At 35.6% G+C, this 22,116-nt stretch overlaps 1 protein-coding gene across 9 annotated transcripts in view; it reads right to left on the bottom strand.

Moving 5' to 3' along the window:
- ST7L (suppression of tumorigenicity 7 like) overlaps positions 1-22,116 on the bottom strand; it is a 196,027-nt gene that overhangs the window by 155,669 nt on the left and 18,242 nt on the right. For 7 of the 9 annotated variants that reach the window (XR_009564400.2, XM_060301273.1, XM_030869038.2 and 4 more), the window contains exons 6-11: positions 19,629-19,707; positions 11,352-11,506; positions 9,784-9,881; positions 9,239-9,353; positions 6,946-7,018; positions 5,909-6,011 (exon numbers count right to left, since the gene is read on the bottom strand). Coding sequence is in view for 8 of the 9 variants with exons in the window: in XM_060301273.1 (XP_060157256.1) it covers positions 5,909-6,011; positions 6,946-7,018; positions 9,239-9,353; positions 9,784-9,881; positions 11,352-11,506; positions 19,629-19,707 (623 nt within the window). In the remaining variant the exon portion in view is untranslated. The remainder of the gene's footprint in view (positions 1-5,908; positions 6,012-6,945; positions 7,019-9,238; positions 9,354-9,783; positions 9,882-11,351; positions 11,507-19,628; positions 19,708-22,116) is intronic. The other 2 variants (XM_060301280.1, XM_030869047.3) reach the window with 1 other exon arrangement.

The raw sequence follows: 22,116 nt of genomic DNA, 5'->3' as shown, positions 1-22,116 counted from the left end.
CCAATCTATCAGGTTTTTTTTAATTGATCATGCTTTTGAAGAAATCTTTGCCTAACCCAGGTTCTGTTTCCTTCTAGAATTTTTATAATTTTACCTCTTACATTTAGATCTTTGATCCATTTTGAGTTAATTTTTTATTTGGCATGAGGAGAGGGTCTAGGTTGTTTGTTTGTTTTTCACATAGATGCCTGATTTTCCCAGCACCATCTGTTGAAAAGATTATCCTTTCCCCATTGAATTGCACTGGAACTCTTGTTGAAAATCAACTGACCAAAATTATGTGAGTTTATTTCAGGATTCTCTATTGTCTTTCATTGATCTACATTTCAACCTTCATGCCAATATTATATTATCTTAATTACTGTAGCTTTAAAAATGTCTTGAAATTGGGTAGTATAAGTCCCTCTAACCTTACTGTTCTTTCTCAAAACGGTTTTGGCTATTCTAGATCCTTTGCATTTCCATATAAATTTTAGAATGAGCTTGTCAGTTTTTTTGTTTTGTTTTTTTGGGTTTTTTTTTGTGGTACGCGGGCCTCTCATTGTTGTGGCCTCTCCCGTTGCAGAGCGCAGGCTCCAGACGCGCAGGCTCAGCGGTCATGGCTCACAGGCCCAGCCACTCTGCGGCATGTGGGATCTTCCCGGACCGGGGCACAAACTCATGTCCCCTGCATCGGCAGGTGGACTCTCAACCACTGCACCACCAGGGAAGCCCAAGCTTGTCAGTTTTTACAAACATGTCTACTAGGATTTTAATAGGAATTGCATTTAATCTACAGATCAATTTGGAGAGATCTTAACAATAATTAGTCTTCTAATCCACAAACATGGTATATATCTCCATTTATTTAGGTCTTCTTTAATTTCTCTCAGAAGTATTTTGGAGTATTTCACTATATGTGTGTGTAGGTTTTTAAACTCAAAAGAAGTATCACTAAAAGCATCACAGATTATTTAGACAGATTCAATATGAAGGTTAATATATATTACATATCCAACAATTTAATTTTATAATTTGGGCAATGCCTGGGATTTCCGCTACCCTCCCCTCACCCATGGTGGCTCTGGCAGTAGTTTTGAAAACCAATGCACAATGTACACCATCAGAATTGTTACTGCTGAAACTGACAAAGGACTAATCTCCAAAATACACAAGCAGCTCATGCAGCTCAATATCAAAAAAAACAAATAACCCTATCCAAAAATGGGCCGAAGACCTAAATAGACATTTCTCCAAAGAAGATATACAGATTGCCAACAAACACATGAAAGGATGATCAACATCACTAATCATTAGAGAAATGCAAATCAAAACTACAATGAGATATCATCTCACACTGGTTAGAATGGCCATCATCAAAAAATCTAGAAACAATAAATGCTGGAGAGGGTGTGGAGAAAAGGGAACACTCTTGCACTGCTGGTGGAAATGTAAATTGATACAGCCACTATGGAGAAGAGTACGGAGGTTCCTTAAAAAACTAAAAACAGAACTACCATACAACCCAGCAATCCCACTACTGGGCATATACACTGAGAAAACCATAATTCAAAAAAAGTCATGTACCACAATGTTCACTGCAGCTCTATTTACAATAGCCAGGACATGGAAGCAACCTAAGTGTCCATCGACAGATGAATGGGTAAAGAAGATGTGGCACACATATACAATGGACTATTACTCAGCCATAAAAAGGAACGAAATTGAGTTATTTGTAGTGAGGTGGATGGACCTAGAGTCTGTCATAGAGTGAAGTAAGTCAGCAAGAGAAAAACAAATACTGTATGCTAACACATATATATGGAATCTAAAAAAAAATGGTTCTGAAGAACCTAGGGGCAGAACAGGAATAAAAATGCAGACGTAGAGAATGGACTTGAGGACACGGGGAGGGGGAAGGGTAAGCTGCAATGAAGTGAGAGAGTGGCATGGACATATATACACTACCAAATGTAAAATACATAGCTAGTGGGAAGCAGCTGCATAGCACAAGGAGATCAGCTCTGTGCTTTGCAACCACCTACAGGGATGGGATAGGGAGGGTGGGAGGGAGATGCAAGAGGGAGGGGATATGGGGATATATATATATGTATATGTATAGCTGATTCACTTTGTTATAAAGCAGAAACTAAGAAACCATTGTAAAGTAATTATACTCCAATAAAGATGTTAAAAAAAAAAAGAATTGTTACTGCTGAGAATACATTTTACGTAAGAGGGTTTTTAAAGCAGAAAAGAACAACCACAGGGAACAGACAATCCCGATTTTGTTATTTTGAGTGGGAATTAAATAAATTTTTTAGATATCAATGGTGTATTTAATTTGAATAGTTCTGATTAATAACTGCTGCTTATCTTCTCACACAAGGAACAGATTTCCACCCCATCCTGGGTACTAACAATAACAACCACTTCTGTAAAGCTTACTACGTGTTAGGTACTCTTCTAAGCACTTTAAAGATATGCGCTCATTTAATCTTAATAACAACTCTAAGAGGTAGGGAATATTATCCCCAGCTTACACATGAGGAAACTCAAGTCTAGAGAAGTTAAGTAACTTGTCCAAGGTAATACAGCTAGGAAGTAGTGGAGCCAGAATTCAAATGTAGGCAGTTTAGTTGCTGAATCCGTTCTCTTAACCACTCTGCAGCAAGAGAGAGCAGAGCATTTCATATACAAGTATTTTTAGACCTCTGCTTCCAGTAACGGAAGACTGGGTAACTCAGATGAACCCTCCCAGACAGCTAGAAAAGCTGTCGATTTTAAAAAATTGAATCAAATACATCAGATAATTAACAAAGGGTAGAGAATTACCAGGCCACAGTCTAAAGACGGCAGAAAGCAGAGAAGTAAGCCACACCTGGGGCTTCTTTCACTATAGGGACATTTGACAATTCTGGAAAAGATAGCTAGGAGGCTGTTCAGTATTTTTGCCAGTTTCGTAAGGCTACTGGAACAAAAGTTGAAGTCCAAGTCCTGTCAAGAGTGAGAGCCTGGCAAAACCCTCAGGATTGGACTGGGACTCTGAAAGCTGCATCTTAGGAATAAGGGTGAACCAGAAATAAACTGAAACTTTCATGGACTGCAGTCCAGTTTCAAGTCATCCGGGTAGACCAGAAAATTTCAATCCCTGAAACTGAATTAAGGTGATCCTGTCCTACCAATGCTTCTTCCAGGCATCTAAGGGCAAGGAAAATCCTCTATGAAGGAACATAATATTATCTGAGATTTTAAGCTATTTCTACAATTTTTCAAATAAAATATCTGGCACATAGCGAAAGAAAATCAGGCATAAGAGAAAAGACGATATGAACATGATGCAGCAGAAAAAAACAGATGTTAAAAACAGAAACAGGGACGTTCTAGATATTGGGATTATCAGAGAAAGACTTTAAGATAACTACTTTATTTTCAAAGAGATAACAGATTATATTTAAACTTTTGGCAGAGAATTCAAACCTATAAATAATACGAGAGATGTGAAAAATAAATAGAAATTCAAGAATTAAAAAATGTTTCAAAGGGGTGAAATCACACAGTGTATGTTCTCTGGCCACAATGCAATTACGTCAGAAATTATTGATAAAAAGATAATTTTCATATGTTTTAAAATTAAGAAATACACATCTAAATGGAATAAATATACCTCTAAATCAAAGAGGAAGTAATAGTGGAAATTAGAAAATATTTTTGAACTAAATTATAAAAAAAATAATGCTATAGTATGCAGTTAAAATTGTACTTAGAGAAAGGTTTATAGACTTAAATGGATATGTTAGAAGAAGAAACATTAAAAATTAATGAGTTAAATACCTTATACGAAGATACAAGAGGGACTTCCCTGGTGGTTCAGTGGTTAAGAATCCGCCTGCCAGAGCAGGGGACACAGGTTCGTGCCCTGGTCCAGGAAGATCCCACATGCCACGGAGCAACTAAGCCCATGTGCCACAACTACTGAGCCTGTGCTCTAGAGCCTGCGAGCCACAACTACTGAGCCCACGTGCCACAGCTACTGAAGCCCGTGCACGTAGAGCCTGTGCTCTGCAACAAGAGAAGCCACTGCAATGAGAAGCCCGCACACTGCAACGAAGAGTAGCCCCCACTCGCCAATCTAGAGAAAACCCGCACGCAGCAACGAAGACCCAACACAGCCAAAAATAATTAATTAAAAAAAAAAGAAGATACAAGAATTAAAAAAAAATGGGGCCAAAGAAAGTTGAAAGAAGGCTGTAAAGAGCAGAAATGAATGAACCAGAAAACAAACAGTAGAGAAGATCAACAAAGCCAGAGGTTGGTTCTTCACGAAGACTAATAAAATTGATAAATCCCTGAGGAATCCAATAGAGGGCCAAAAAGAAAGGTAGCCAGTGTTATGAATTAAAAAATGGATGTTACAACTGATTCTGCACATATTAACAAGCTAATAAAAGGATTTTATGAAATCTTTATGCCAATAAATTTGAAATTTTTGATGTAATAAATTCCTAGAAAAATACAACTTACCAAAAGCTAACACAAGAAGAAACAAGAAATGTGAACAGTTATGGAATGGTTAAAAAAATTGAATTTGTAGTTAAACTATTAAAGATATGAAATTTGTAATGAAAATTCTTCTCACAAAGAAAAATCCAAAATCAGACAGCTTTATCAGCAAATTCTTCCAATCACTGAAGGCAGAAATAATTCTAATTTTTACACAAATTATTCCAGAGAATGATAAAAGAGGGACAATTCCTTAACCTGTTTTATAAAGCCAGCAATAAAGGAAAAGTATAGACTAAAAATATAAGAAAAGAAGGAAAAACATAATTAATAAACATAATTAATGTCAGAATGGTGGTTAAGTTTAGGCAGGAGGGAGGAAGTTGTAATTGGGAAAGGGCAGGTGGGTTTCTGGGGGCTGACAATGTTGTTTCTTGACCTCAGTGGTAGTTTCCACTCATTTGCTTTATAATAAATCATTAAGATACACATTTCTGTTTTTTACACTTTGCTGTATATGTATTATAATTCACACTAAAATTTTTATTGAAATTTATGGGACCAGTTTCACTTAATGAGAGAATGGCATAAATATTTGTTGACTCTCATCCTTAGATTTCAGTAATATTCTTGACTGTCTTTACTTACTCTAACAGACTTACAACTTGCATTTCTTCGAGATTATTTTTTAGAGGTTAATCCTTTAATGTTTACTAGTTTCCAAATTCCACTAACATATTATACTGGAATCAACAGTTACAATTACTCTTTTAAATAAAGGCATATTCTTGAATACTCTATACTCCCTAACTTGGGGCATTGTTTTTAAAATCCAAAATTTCATCTTGGGTTATAACACACGAAGATTAACCAATGATCTGTATGTCTGCAAGGTGTACAATATTAAGACAAATGAGATGAGTACAGTTCATCTGGGACTAAATAAACATCAACTCAGCAGTTTTTCTGGGAACTTTCACATCTGTTTCCTAACACTGATTATTTTAATCTATTTGTCTTCAGTCTTTGTCTACCCAGCCCTCATTCAAAAGCATCTGTCTAGATGTAAATAGCTTTTATAGTAACAGGATATTTGATTTAATGATCTGAAATATGAATGATTTTTTATTAGGACCAAGCCATTTTATTTCTTCTCTATAACTATAGTAAAAGGAACAGCTAAGTGAACATATTGTACATCAAATTTTATTTTGACAGCAATTATAAAGCCTATACTGAAATACTGCTCCTATCCACCTTTCTAAATTCTTTTTAACATCCCCTTTAGGGTAAACACTAAGCATCAAAATATAGCAGACTAAAACAATTCTGCCTCAAATTATGGAGACCCAAACTTTGGTCTATACACTGTTACCAATTTGATTAACTTAAATAAATGTAGTATTTCTATCATAAAGTTTCTTACTTTTGGAACATGAGGATTAAATTCCACAGCTCTATGAATTGCTTCCACAGCATTAATTTCTGCTGTGCTTAACCCTCTTCTGGAGGCTGTTTCTGGAGAAAATCTGTAAGAAAACCACAAAATGAAGAAATAAATATTTAAATAAATAAGTATTTTAATCAATTAATTAACTGAGATCGTAATTTAGCACCCTAAATCAGAGGTTTCTGGTGATGGCTAAAGTCAAAGCCAAATGGCTACTAAACATAAAAGTAAAGCCTTTGGTTCAACATATAAAGGAAGGCAGCATAAGAAATGGAAATATTCAAGTTAACGTGAAGAAAACCTTCAGAAGTCCATTAAAGACACACTTTGGGCAAAGTAATAAAATAAGAAATGCCACACAGGGACATCTAGAGAATCTCATGAAATAGAAGTACATTCTTATCAAATTTTCACTGTTCACAGACTGTGAACAGTCCATTCTAATTCATATCAAGCCACAGTAATCTAAGGTGAAAGAAAGCAGTTGCCATTTGGTTGGTTTCTGAATAACTTACCTGTGCAATAAAGAGAAATTCATTAAGGACAGCCAAAAATACAAGGAAATCAGAATAACTCAGAATTATAATCTCAAAACAGGTAACATGAAACCTATTTCCCTACCACATATCTTACAATTACCATCATAGCTACTATGTACTGGATATACTTTCTATCTAGCATTGCTTTGGGCATTTAACACATATAATCCTCACACAACCACCCTACAGTATTATTATTCTCATTTTACAGATAATAAAGAAACTCACACTGATTAACTTGACCAAAGTTCCATAGCTGGTATGCTGTAGACTTTGAATTTGAATCCAAGTTCACTTAGCTCTAAAAACCTTGCTCTTTCCACTACACATAGTAAGAAGCTTCTAAGCCCCATAAGATCAAGGGTTATTCAGCAGGAAGTAGGGAAAAAAAAGCATTGTTTAAAGTCAGTGGATGAAAAACAATATTGAGTTTAGCAGTCTTTCTAAACTATTATAGTTTTCATAACTACTTACTTATCTGAAACAGTCCTTGTCTTCAATAGTGCTGCTGTATAACAGATGGCTGCTGACTTTGGAAGGCTTATATCTATAATAATAATTTTTAATTTGGGTAAGAATCACAAAAATATCTTAAGACAATTTCTAATAAGAATAATTCATAGTTCAAATTCAACGGATATAATATAGTAGTAAAAGCACATGGACATATAATTGGAAAATCTGAGTCTGAATCTTGATTCTACTATTTACCAGCTATGCATCCTTGAACTAGCACAACTTCTTTAACCTCAGTTTTCCCAAAATAGAGAAATGGTACTTTTCTAGCAGAGATTAAATTAAACCATGTCTGTGAAAGCCCTCATACAATGGTAAAAAGTACTCAACAAATGCTTATAAGAAGCTGCTTATAATAATACTATCCAAGGAAAAAGCCATTGTATAGACAGAACTATGTAAAAACTCCACCTATTCACAGAGAAAAACTAAGATTAAGGAAGAAAAAAATTAACAGGACTTCCCTGGTGGCCCAGTGGGTAAGACTCCGCACTCCCAATGTAGGGGGCCTGGGTTCAATCCCTGGTTGGGGAACTAGATCCCACAAGCTTGCCGCAACTAAGAGTGCACGTGCTGCAACTAAGAAGCCCGCATGCCACAACTAAAGATCCTGCGTGACACAATGCAGATCCCACATGCCGCGACTAAGACCCGGCACAGCCTAAATAAATAATAAATAAATGTTAAAAAAATTAATAGTAGTTAAGTCCAGGTGATATAATCATGGGTGGTTTTCATTTTTTTCTTCTTCTGATGTTTTTGCATTTTCTACATTTTCTTAAAAGATGATTTTTTATAAAATAAAAAGAAATTGAGAACTACAATGAAATTAATTATATGAGTTCTTTCTTAAAGAATGACCAAAATAATGTTATTGGCAGAGTAAGACTACAGAACTCTCTTTCCAGATTCCAGAGTTATACCAGCAAATGGAGAACTAAAGAAGTAAACTTGCTTTTAACTTTTTCAGGATTCTAGAAGGGTGAAAACTGGGGACTCATAAAAATAACTGAAAACACAGAAGCATATCCAAGTTGCTAGTTTTATTTTATTTTTAATGAATAGGTCCTATCTGATTTTTCATATTCAGTCCCTAAGCTTGTTCATCATAAGTATCATAAGCAGGCCATACATCTGATAAGTAACATATGGAAAGAATTTCTCACAAATTTCTCCATGAGCCTATACTACTCTAAAGCACTTCCTAAGAATTCCAGATGTTTAAAAGAAATAAACTTCTCTTTCCAAGTGTAACAAATTTCAAACTTTCCAAGTCATGGAGATTCCCAAGCTAATGGGTAGGAGCTTACAACAGGAGAGTGTGAATAAGTGACTTAAATGTGTTCTAATACAGTGAAAGATATGACCAGAAATATTATGCTAGTTAGGATGCTTCCAGCTTGGGGTTAAAAGCTGATGCCTTACTCAGAATGAGGAGAAAGGCTATGCTTCTCAAAAATTCTCCCAAATCCATTTGTGGTAAACTGGAACTGTTATCGTATAATAATAAAAATAGCCAACATATATTGACTTCTTACTTACTGTTGGGAGACTAGTAAACAAACAAATGGAATACCTAAGTTTAAGTTCAAGCTTGCCACTTACTGGCTAGAAGACCTTACCCAATCACTTAACCTTCTTCTACTCCAGTTTTCTTATTTACTAACCGGAAACAGTAAAAATATTGTACTTGTCCTACCACCTCACAAGATTGTTATAAGGATCAGATGAGATAATAAATTATACTTTGTAACTAAAAAGCATCGTAAAATGTTATTCTGAGTTACTCTTATATATACTCTAAGCAACTTCTGTTAGCCTTCCCTGCCACTCCAAAACAAATGAAGTGCATAGCACCCCATACTTTTCTATTACCTCACCTAACACGCTATGCCTCAATATAACTACTATTCATTTGTCTGTATGTTTCATTAAACGGTAAATTCTACGAGGGCTAAGTCCATGTCTTCTTATTCACCACTGTATTCCAAGCGCCTCACTCACATTAGGCGCTCAATAAAAAAATGAATACATCTTGAGAGAAGGAAAGTTCCTCCTTGCAGACTTTTGCTACCAAAAGTACTGATAAAGAGGATACTTAATAGCAACTTATATCCACAGATACTAGATACTGACTGGTAAGAATGCAAAGAGAAAATCACAGAAATACCAGAGTAGGATCACATTTATGATTACTTAATAGAAAAAAAATACTTTAACCATGCTATTAACTAAGAGAATTATCACTCACCATCATATTTTGCTAGAACTGCTTGGACATCTGCATAGGCCTGTAATTCTAAAAGTGATTCTAGGAGATTTTCATGGATGTTCAACATGGTAAGAGGGGGAAATTCTTTCATCAACTGTATATTAAAAAGAAAAAAGATTAAAATTATACAAAAGGAACTCAGAGCTGAATCAAATTCACTGAGGTAGAAATTCTTTTGTTTCTTAAAACTGTGGAGACTCAACCTCTAAGAAATCTATGTATATTAAATAAATATCTTGTTATAAAACTATCAGTTAAAAAAAACAGTGATTCTGGGGAATTTCTTGGCGGTCCAGTGGTTAGGATTCGGCATTTTCTCTGCTGGGGCCCGGGGTTCGATCCCTGGTCAAGGAACTAAGACCCCGCAAGCTGGGCAGCATGGCCAATCAATCAATCAATCAATCAATGTTAGAAAAAAAAAAAGGAAAACACATAGTGATTCTGCATTAACTTAACTGGCAACTTAAAACACATTCTGTTTTTGAAGGAATAAAGATAAAGGTTGAGTCATCAAATTTACTTACATCTCTCATTATTTTCACTGCTTCTCTTATTCTTCCTAATTTTCTTGCACACATTGCCAGTCTTCTTTTAATATACACCAGTACGTTGGTATCTCTCCCTATTTAGAAAAACAACAAATGACACAGAACTATCACTTTTATATTATGACCTGCTACTTCATTAACATATTACCTGTTAATTTTATTTGCTTACCTTGGGAGGTTCAATTAAAATTAAATTGTGTCAGAATGGAAGAATATTAATAATAGTTGAATTTGGGTGATGGACAATGAATGAAGGTTCATTATACTGCTCTATTTTTATAGATGTTTGAAGTTTTTTATACTAAAAGCTTAAAAAATATATAGAGAATTACTTTTGCCTCTAACATTAAGTAATCTGAGTACAGTATATATAAAGTAATTTGTGTATACTTGGCAAGTAGATTTTACTATTAAAAGACATACATTAATAGGAAGAAATAACATTATTAAGTTTCTGCATAAACAATCTACTATTTTAATATTCTCTATTATCTTAGCTGACAAACAAAAGATATTCAAAACAAAATTTCCATGCTAGCATAAATTTTTGGTCAACAGCAAGTAACTAACAAACTACTTCTAGAAAGGGCTAACAAATATTTCTGGAACTATCTCATAACTATATCTGAGATTATACAAGGACAAATGGCATGACTTTTTTACAGATGTAGTTTCATTAGTTCCAGACTGCAAAATTACATATTCCCACAGTTGTGTGTTATAACAACATGCATTAATGAAACATACTATATACATCAATATTTAGTTTAGAGAGAAAACATTATCCTAATTTTAATTTACACAAACAAAAGATTGAGAACTTAACTCCAGGAGATAATGCATTATATAAACATATTTCAATTTATTGCCCATTATCTGCCAAAATCATGAAACTAAAGCCCTCTGGCCACACAAAATAGCAAGAAGCAGCAGCATTACAGATTCTAACATCTTTGGTAAAAGTGTCTCGATCACAACTGGGAGAGTATGCCTGAGAGTGGAAAGAAAGGACCTCAGTTGCTATGCCCCATATGGTCTCAAACACATCATGGAGAAAAAACAACCGAAGAAATAGTCAATATCAAGTGTAAGGCTGGTTTTGTGCTGAAGGGCCACTCCCTGGCACTATATCGAGATATATACTGTCTGAAGAGCAAACCAAATGATATACCTCTACTATTGCTTGGGTAAGGGTGAGGATAAAGGTAATAGCTGCTTATCATCACTAGAAGGTTCTCTTGAATCTTGAATACTTTTGAGTTGTGTTTCTCCAATGACCAGCCCAATTCTCACATGAAATAAATTATTGTTAAGTTTCAGAGCAGCACATCTCTCAATAACCAGAACAGATTTGTTCCCTTCCACAAGCATTCTCTAGCTAATATACATTTCTGTCTTGCTGACTTGAATAGATTTGTTATCTCTTATGAAAAGTAGCTAACTTTTAAGTATTAAGTTTTTAAAATTGTTGTTGTTTTGTGTTTTACACATAAAACAGGCAGTTGCAGGAACTAAAAGGGGAAAATTAGTTCAAATTCACGTACTCAGTTGAGCTTCATGCTGAGGACTTTGGTGCTGGCACTGTTGTGACCGCCTGTAAATTGTTTCTCCTGCCTTGAGTGCCTGTTTAAATAACCTTTCAGCATCTACAATAGTTGTTGCTTCTTCCTCAGCCAGTAGAACATATGCAGTAGCACAGCTATAAAGAAAGCAAGCAAGGCAATTTTAAGTAAAATGGTAAGACAAGTATTTTCTTTGGGGTATGTCCCTTTACATCACATTTCCGTATCTTTCCCTACACTTTCTGTAATAGGGAAGAACATTTGTATTCTATTACAAATTAATCACTATATGGATGTTGCCTATAAGCTTAAATTATATATAATGACGCATCTCTCAGAACCCTGCCTCCCAGGTAATGAGCATTAAGCTAATATACTTCTGTTTAGCTCACAGGAAACATCTTGACCAGGCCCACCTGTGAATGACTGCAGGGAGGAAGAAATTAACACATCCACTCTGGAGGCTGATGGGAAACAGAAAATGTTTGACTTTACTCCCTCCCCTTTTAGTATAAAAGAAGACTGAATTCCAACTCAGGCAAGATGGTTCTTTGGGGCATGAGCCCACCATCTTCTCAGTTTGCTGGCTTTCTGAATAAAGTCGTTATTCTTTGCCCAACAACTCATCTCTTGATTATTGGCCTGTTGTGTGGTGAGCAGTACGAGCTTAAACTTGGTAATAAATTTTGGTTTTTCAAAAACACTTTCTATTTTTTGTTTTTATTTTGTTCTGTTATTGCTGTTAAACGCCTCTTGTGAAGGGGTATCTCATTGTGTTTTTCATTTCCCTTATGATGAATGACACTGAGCATCTTTTCATGTATTTTTCGGTCATTTGTATGTCTTCCTTGAAGAAACAGACATTTCAAGTCCTTGGCCCATTTTTAATTGGTTGTCTTTCTGTCATTGAGTTGTAAGAGTTCTTTATATATTCTGGATAACTAGACCCTTATCAAATATGACGTGCAAATATTTTCTCTCATCCTGTGGGTTGCGTTTTCACTTTCTTGACAGTATCCTTTGATGCACAAAAGCTTTTAATTTTGATGAAGTCTATCTAATTTTCCTTTTTTGGTTGTACTTTTGGTGTCATATCTAAGAAACCACTGCCAAATTGACAGTCATGAAAATTTGCTCCTATGTTTTCTTCTAAGAGTTTTATAGTTTTAGCTCTTAAATTTAGGTCTTTAATTTTTAATTAATTGTGTATGGTGTGTGTTAAGGGTCTAACTTCATACTTTTGTATGTGGTTATCTAGCTGTTACCATTTGCTGAAAAGACTATTGTTTCCCACACTGAATGGTCTTGGCACCCTTGTCAAAAATCAATTGACCACAGATGTATGGGTTTTTTTCTGGACTCTAAATTTGATTCCATCTAGATTAGATGGCTATTCTTATTATTTAATTACTGTAGGTTCATAGTAAGTTTTGAAATCAGGAAGTGAGTCCTCCTACTTTGTTCTTTTTCAAGATTATTTTGGCTACTGGAGGTCTCCTGTAATTCCATATTTTAGGATCAGTTTGTCCATTTCTGCAAAACGGGCAATTGAAATTTTGATGGAGACTGCACAGAATTTGTAGATCAACTTGAGAAGTACTGATATCTTAACAATAATAAGTCTTCCAATCCATGAACACAAGATGTCTTTCCATTATTTAGGCCTTCTTTAACTTCTTTTGATAATACTTTGTAGTTTTCAGTGTACAAGTCTTGCACCTCCTTGGTTAAATTTATTCTTAAGTGTTTTAACATTTTTGACGCTATTGTAAATGGAACTGTTTTCTTAATTTCCTTTTCAGATTGTTCATTGCTACTATATAAAAAAACAACTGATTTTAAGTTGATCTTGTCTCCTGCAACTTTGCTGAACTCTTTTATTAGCTCCAATAGTTTTTTGGTGGATTCTTTAAGGTTTTCTATATATAAGATCATGTCATCTGTGAAGAGAGATAGTTTTACTTCTTCCTCTCCCATATGAAAGCCATTTTCCCCCCTTCTTGCCTAAGTGCATTGGCTAGCACCTCCAGTGCAATGTTAAATAGAGGTGGTGGGATTCCCTGGTAGTGCAGTGGTTAAGAATCCGCCTGCCAATGCAGGGGACATGGGTTCGAGCCCTGGTCCGGGAAGATCCCACATGCCGCAGAGCAACTAAGCCTGTGTGCCACAACTACTGAGCCTGTGCTCTAGAACCCGCAAGCCACAACTACTGAAGCCCGCATGCCTAGAGCCTGTGCTCTGCAACAAGAGAAGCCACTGCAATGAGAAGCCCACACACCAAAACGAAGAGTTGCCCCTGCTCACCATAACTAGAGAAAGCCCGCACACAGCAACAAAGACCCAATGCAGCCAAAAATAAATAATTAATTAAAAAAATAATAAATATAAGTGGCAAGAGCAGACTTTCTTGCCTTATTCTTGATCTTAGCAAGCTTTGAGAGTTTCAGTCTAAAGTACATAGTTAGCTGCAGGTTTTTCATAGACGTCCTTTATCAGTTTGAGGAAGTTTTCTTACATTCTTTATTTGTTTTTATAATAAAATGGTGTTGGATTTTGTCAAATACTTTTTCAGCATCAACAGAGATGATTGTGTGGGTCTTGTCCTTTGTTCTGTTAATGTGATGTCTTACACTGACTGATTTTCACATGTTAAACCACCCTTGCCTTCCTGGGATAATCCCACTTGGTCATGGTGTATAATCCTTTTAATCTGTTGCTGGATTTGGTTTGCTAGTATTTCGTTGAGAATATCTGCATCTATATTCATAGTGAATATTAGTCTGTAGTTTTTGTTTCTTATGATGTCTTCCTTTGGTTTTGGTATGAGAGTAATACTGGCCTCACAGAATAAGTTAGGAAGAATTACTTCCTCTTCTATTACTTTGAAGAGTTTGAGAAGGACTGGTGTTAATTCTTTAAGAGTTTGGTAGAATTCAGTGGTGAAGCAACCTAGTCCTGAGCTTTCTTTGTTTGGAATTTTTAAAATTACTGATTTAATCTCTTCATTTGTTATAGGTCTATTCAGATTTTCCTTTTCTTCTTGAATCAGTTTTGGTAGTTTGTGCATTTCTGGGAGTTTGGCCATTTCATCCAAGTTAGCCAATTTGGCATACAATTGTTCATAGTATTCTATTATAGTATTTTTAATTTCTTTAAGGTCAGTAGTAATGTTCCCAGTTTCATTCTTGATTTTAAGTAAGCTGAGTTTCTCTCTTTTTTAATTGGTCAGTCTAGCTTAAAGTCTGTCAAGTTTGTTGATCTTTTTAAAAATACCCAACCTTTAGTTTCATTGATTCTATTGTTTTTCTATTCTCTGTTTTGTTTATATCACTCTAATCTTTATTACTCCCTCCCTTCTGCTTGGAGTTTAGTTGGCTCTTCATTTCTAGTTCCTTAAGGTATAAAGTTAAGTTTTTGATTTGAGATCTTTCTTCTTTATTAATGAAGGTATTTACAGCTATAAATTTTCCTCTGATCACTCACAGCTTTTGCTGTATTCCATAATTTTTTGGTATGTTATGTCTTCATTTTCACTCATTCCAAAGTATTTTTCTAATTTATCTTGTGATTTCTTCTTTGGCTCATTGGTTGTTTAAGAGTTGGTTGTTTGGGCTTCCCTGGTGGCGCAGTGGTTGAGAGTCCACCTGCCGATGCAGGGGACACGGGTTCGTGCCCTGCTCCAGGAAGATCCCACATGCCGCGGAGTAGCTGGGCCCATGAGCCATGGCCGCTAAGCCTGCGCATCTGGAGCCTGTGCTCCACAACGGGAGAGGCCACAACAGTGAGAGGCCCACGTACCGCAAAAAAAAAAAAAAAAAAGAGTTGGTTGTTTAATTTCCACATATTCCAATATTGTGAAATTCGAGATTTCCTTCTGTTATTGACTTCTAATTTCATTCCACTGTAGTGAGGGTGGATAGTTTGTATGATTTCAATCATTTTAAGTTTATTGACAATTGTTTATATCCTAATTATGATGTATCCTGGAGAATGTTCCATGTACACTTGGGATGTTGTTAGGTAGAGTGTTATATAGATGTGTTAGGTCCAGTTGCTTTATAGTGTTGTTCAAATCTTCTATTTCCTTGTGTATCTTTTGTCTAGTTATTCTATCCAATATTGAAAATAAGGTGTTGATGTCTCCAACTATTATTGTTGAATTCCTTATTTCTCCCTTCAAGTCTGTCAGTTTTTGCTTCATAAGTTGTTATTAGACATATATAAGTTTATAACTGTTATATCTCCTTGATGAATTGAACCTCTTTTATCATTATATAATGCCATTCTTTGTCTTGTAAAAACTTTTTGTCTTAAAGTCTATTTTGTCTGATACCAGTTTAGCCACTCCAGCTCTCTTTGATTACTATTTGCATGGAATACTTTTTTACACACTTTTACTTTGTACTTCTTTGTGTCTTTGTATCTAAAGAATCTCTTGTAGACAGCATATAGTTGGACTACCTTTTTTTCCTATTTATTCTGCTAATCAATGCCTTTTAATTGAAGAGTTTAATCTATTTACCTGTTTAAGTACTTAGTGATAAGGAAGGAATTGTTTCTGCCATTTTCCTATTTGTTTTCTATATGTCCTTTTTTTTTTGCTCTCAATTCCTGCATTATTGTCTTCTTTTGCGTTAGATACATATCTTCTAGTATACCATTTTGATTCCCTTATTACTTATCACATTTTTTTTTGTTATTTCTTAGTGGTTAACAGTTAACAATTACATTTAACATCTTAACTTATAACAATCTAGTATGAATTAATACTAATTTAGTTTCAATAGTATACAAAACTTTGCCCCTATATAGCTCTTCCCCCTACTGCTTATGTTGTTATGGTCACAAACTGCAACTTTATAAACTGTATGTCCATCAACATAGATTTATAGTGACTGTTTTATATAGCTGTCTTTTAAATCATATAGATAAAAAGAACTGCAAACGCCCCCAAAATTAATATTGACTTTTTAATTTGCCTATGTAGTTACTTTTACTGGCATTCTTTATTGTTTTGTGTGGAGTCAAGACTGTCTAGTATCCTTTTATTTCAGCCTGAAGGACTCCTTGCAGCATTTCTTGTAGGACAAGTCTACTAGCACTGAACTCTGTTTTTGTTTATCTGGGAATGTCTTAATTTCTCCATTTATTTTGAAGGGCAGGGTTGCTGGGCATAGAATCCTAAGCTGACAGTTTTGTTTTGTTTTGTTTTTCTGAACTTTGACTATGTTACCCCACTGCCTTACATGGTTTCTGATGAGAAAGCAGCTCTTAATCTTTTTCAGGATCACTTATATGTGATGAGTTGCTTCTCTCTTGCTGCTTTCAGGCATCTCTCCTTATCTTTGGCTTTCAAAAGCTTGATTATAATGTGTCTCATTGTGGATGTCTTTTCAGTATGTCATACTTGGGGTACATTGAGCTTCCTGGATGTGTAGATCCATATCTTTCATCAAATTTGGGATCTTTTCAGCCATTATTTCTTTAAATGGTCTTTTTGCCCCTTTTGCTCTCTCCCCTCTCTTTCTGGGACTCCATTATGCACAGGTAAGTATGTTTAACAGCATCCCACAGGTTTCTTAGGCTCTGTTCACTTTCCTTCATTCTTTTATTTTTTACCTAAATCAAGTTTGCTGATTCCTTCTTCTGCCTGTTCATATCTGCTGCTGAACCTCTACAGGAAATTTTAAATTTCAGTTATACTTTTCAACTCTAGAATTTCTATTTAGTTCTTTTTTATTATTTCTACCTCTTTACTGACATTCTCTAATGGTGAGACATAATTTTCATGGTTTCCTTTAGTTCTTTATACATGGTTTCCTTTACCTCTTTGAGCATATTTTAAATAGTTGATTTAAAGTTTTTGTCTAGAAAGTCCAAAGTCTGGGCTTCCTCAAGGACAGTTTTTATTCATTTTCTTCTTTTCTCTGTGTAGGGCATATTTTGCTTCTTTGCATGTCTTATAATTTTTTTGTTGAAAACTGGAAATATTAAATATTATAATCTAGCAACTCCAGAAATCAGATTTCCCCTCCTCTCCAGAGATTACTGTTGCTGCTTACAGTTGTGACTTTTCTGAACTGATTTTGTAAAGTTTGTATTCTGTCATGAGTGACCAGTGAAGTGTCTGCTCCTTTAGCTTAATGGTTAGTCAGTGATTTGACGGAGATTACCCTAAACACCTGAAACCAAAAACAAAACAAAAAGCAAGTCTTTGCAGATAGGTTCTGTGTGTGTATTGGGGCATACCTTCAACATTCAGTCAGGCAGTTTACAACTCTGCCTTAGCTTTCACTTTCTGTTTGTGCAGAACCTGAAAGTCAGACACACATGAGAGCTTAGGGTCTTCTCAAATCTTTTCTGAGCAGGTGCCCAACTTTGGGCATGTGTGGAGCCTCTGAGATTCCCAGGAATATGTGGAAGCTTTTAAAAGCGTTTATTTCGCAAAGTTTCTCATTCCCCAGCCTTTCCTCCCAAGCTTTCTAGTTTGTCTCTTGTTTGCCCTAGTTGTTATCCCTTGATCCTGGCAGCACTGGCTAATACATTTGCCTTTAAATATTTTCAACAATGCCCCCACAGTGTAGCTGTGTCAGTGCTGGGAGAGTTTCGAATTAACCAAAATATAGGCAAGCCCTTTGAGCTGGTTCTTCAGAGAGAAACCAGATGGGTCAAAGTAAACAACCATAATTCTTTGAGAAAAAGGTCCATTCTGCTTCCTTTGATAGTAGGAATTATACCCAGAAGGCAGACTGTTGTCTTCAAGGCTGCCACTGACCTAGGGAGTGGAGGATGGGGTCAGTGTTAAGTTAAAACACCACAAAGCTCTCTTACAGAAATTCAGCTATTTTTTTAAACTGACTAAGCATTCTCCAGGTTGCAATAAACTCTGATTAGCTTTCAGAGTTTCAATAAAATTCATTCACTGCTTGTTGAGTTCCCTACACTGCCAGTTTTGTTCCACCTTGGGTAAGTCTTATTAATAAGGATTAGTATATCTGTGGTAGTGGAGTAAGAAGGGGTACAGGGACAATGCTAAGTTCACATTATTCAGGAGGCATTCCTTGATTAATCCCAACTGGAGCCATATTTTTACTCTTGGCACTTATTTAATATTAGATTAATACTTATTGATCTGTCCCATTTAAATATTAAGTTCACTTATTTTTATTTTTTTAAAATTTATTTAATTAATTTATTATTTTTGGCGGCCTTTGGTCTTCGTTGCTGCACGCGGGCTTTCTCTAGTTGTGGTGAGCGGGGGCTACTCTTCATTGCGGTGCGTGGGCTTATCATTGCAGTGGCTTCTCTTGTTGAAGAGCACAGGCTCTAGTAGTTGTGGCACGCAGGCTTCAGTAGTTGTGGCTCGCGGGCTCTAAAGCACAGGCTCAGTAGTTGTGGTACACGGGCTTAGCTGCTCCACGGCATGTGGGATCTTCCCAGACTAGGGTTCAAACCTCTGTTCCCTGCACGGGCAGGCAGATTCTTAACCACTGAGCCTCCAGGGAAGCCCCTAAGTTCACTTATGATTCTACATTTTGTTTTTTCAAAATATAAAGTTGATAAAAGGAGCTATAAAAAAATAAAGCTGCTGTATGGCTTCCCTGGTGGCGCAGTGGTTGAGAGTCTGCCTGCCGATACAGGGGACACGGGTTCATGCCCCGGTTCGGGAAGATCCCACATGCCGCGGAGTGGCTAGGCCCGTGAGCCATGGCCACTAAGCCTGCGCATCCGGAGCCTGTGCTCCACAACGGGAGAGGCCACAATGGTGAGAGGCCCGTGTATCGCAAAAAATAAATAAATAAATAAAATAAAGCTGCTAACATTAAAAAAAATTAAATTAAAGCCATGTTTTACTTATTTTGAATTCCCTTCCCATGCCTCCAATCCTACTAGCAACTACAGTTCTCAGGACTGAATGAATGCTTTAAATAAATGACTTAAATGAAAAACAAAATTAAAACAGGTGGCTTAAGTATTTTAGTACTCTTTAATTATCAAGTATTATCACCAATCAGATCAGCATTCTCCTTTTTATAAAGTATTTCTAGCATAATTTCTATTCAAAAGCATAGATAAGTTTACAATTTCAGAAGCAAAATACAAATGTCAATGAACACTGCAAATTTTGTCTTTAGTATACAAAAAGAGAAAGGGGACTATTAATGACTCCAAGTATCTTAGGAACAGAAAAAAGGAAACAAAATCACTTGCCTGGGTTTCCTTCAAAACAAACTTATTTTCCATATATTTCAAACTTACTCATTGTTTAATTCTAAAGCTTGATAGGCTGCTTTGATTCGAGCTGGAGGATTTCTTTCCCTCCATGCCTTCTGCATAACTGTAGGAAAAACATTTCAAAAAGTAGATGATATGGTAAACATAAAGTATCTCATGCAAAACGTATGAAGAATGAGTTAGAAGAGTAAACAAAGATTTAAATAACATGTTCTTAAACATAAGAAATAAGAAATTGGGGTGATGGCTCACATTAACCTCATGAGAAATTTACATTAAATTTGGAAGCTTCACATAAAGTGGAAATTAAAATATTATTTCTCTGATTTATATGAATAATAACATAGATGGTACTTAATCAAGTTAATTACATCATTATACATGAACATTTATATATCTAAATGCATATTAAAATTGATATCAGATTATAATCTATGAAATATTCTAGTTCCTTTATCCTCTTGAAAAGGTTCTATGGAACTGTTAAAAATATACAAAAAAACTTAAAAAACACAGTATTTTTTTAATCAATGATTCAATCCATGAAGAATGTTTGAATTTGCATTTTGTATAAAAAGGGGGGTAAAAAGGAATTAACTTAGACTATTGTATATTTATGGAAAATGTCAGTCTCTACTAAGAGTCAAGAAAAGCCTGAATTAGGATATCTCTGGAATAACAATATTAGTTTTGCTGTCATTTACTGCACTAAAATTAAAATTTCACACTAAGCAAAGTTTCTTAAAAATTAAACAAACAGGGACTTCCCTGGTGGTCCAGTGGTTAAGAATCCACCTTCCAATGCAGTGGATGCAGGTTTGACCCCTGGTCAGGGAAATAAGATTCCACATGCCGCAGGGCAACTAAGCCCCTGCGCCGCAACTACTGAGCCCACGCGTTCTGGAGCCCACACGCTACAACTAGAGAACCCGCACACTCTGGAACCTGAGCACCACAACTAGAGAGAAGCCTGTGTGCCGCAACAAAGATCCCATGTGCCGCAACTAAGACCCGACCTGACGCAGCCAAATAAATAAATAAATAAAAAATTTTAAAAAAACTAAACAAAGTAGATCCATGAAACTATCTGGCCTATTTCAAGTTTGATAAGAAAAACAGAGAATCTATGAATGTTGCTTTTGGAACAAAACCTACAACTGTCCAGAAAGAATAATGTGGAAAATGTTTGAGTTTTCCTTTGGAAACAAAATATTAGTCTTGGCTTAGAAAAGGAGACAATATATTCTACTTGGGTAACAAAAATACATTTCTCACATCAAACATGTCACCAGCTAGCTGACAGCTAATGCTTCCTGAACTTGACAAATTGATGCAAGTCAGCACCCATTTGATAATAACCAGGTAAAGAATAACATTTTGCTTAAACATTAAAATATTACATAAAAATCAAGTATAATATTTGACTTGCCATTTTTGATGATGAGGCTCTCTTCTATAAGTTACATGATATTTTCAGGTTAAATTTTGACACTGAATCTTTATTAACAGTTTAAATGGTTATTTGGTACTCTAGCATATTAAGTAATACAGTAATTTATTTAACCAGTTCTCTTTTGATGGATAATTAATTTTTTGCTAATATAGAAATATTGTGATAACCATCTTTCAACATCTATCTTTGCAAACCTGACCAAAGAATGGGTGGTTTTTATTTATTTATTTATCTATCTATCTATGTATTTATTTATTTAGCGGGATGTGGGCCTCTCACTGTTGTGGCCTCTCCCGTTGCGGAGCACAGGCTCCAGACACGCAGGCTCAGAGGCCATGGCTCACGGGCCCAGCTGCTCCGTGGCATGTGGGATCCTCCTGGACCGGGGCACGAACCCGTGTCCCCTGCATCGGCAGGTGGACTCTCAACCACTGCACCACCAGGGAAGCCCTGTATGCATCTTTTAAAAGATTTTGGATATATATATCCAAACTCCTCTCAATGAGACTGTATTAATTTACATTTTTTCAGGCAGTGCAGGAGAGTGACTATTTCCTCACTCCCTTAACAACACTGAGTAGTATCAATCTTTGCTAATTTAAAACATGAAAACATCTCATTTGCATTGGCATTTCTTCTATTTCTAGTAAGGTCATCTAATCCACCATTAAGCATTTTTTCTTATTCTCATGTTTTCAAATGCTCTATCCAGCCTTATTATTCCTCACAACCAATGCATTTCTAAGCCAATGAGGAAAGGGGAAATAAAGTAGAGGAAGGAATATACTTCCTTCTAAAACAAGGTTTAGGAATAATTTAAAGCAATATGCTCATTTAGTATTCAACTGTCCTCTTTAAGAATACTCGATATGCTTCAAAAATAACACAAGCAGTTTAACAATTCAATCAAAAATTTATCTATTTTTCAAGTTAAACACTATTCTAATAGGCTAACCAGCAGAAGAGACTACCATTCAATCCAAGACCATGGGTCACAAATATAAATGCCTTGAGACCAGGCAGAAAACATAAATGAGTGAACTAAAAGCACATGCACTG

This window comes from Globicephala melas, chromosome 1 (genome assembly GCF_963455315.2).
Source record: "Globicephala melas chromosome 1, mGloMel1.2, whole genome shotgun sequence".
NCBI lineage: Eukaryota > Metazoa > Chordata > Mammalia > Artiodactyla > Delphinidae > Globicephala > Globicephala melas.
Note: the sequence above shows the minus strand (reverse complement) of the source record. Positions and strands in the feature narration are given on the sequence as shown.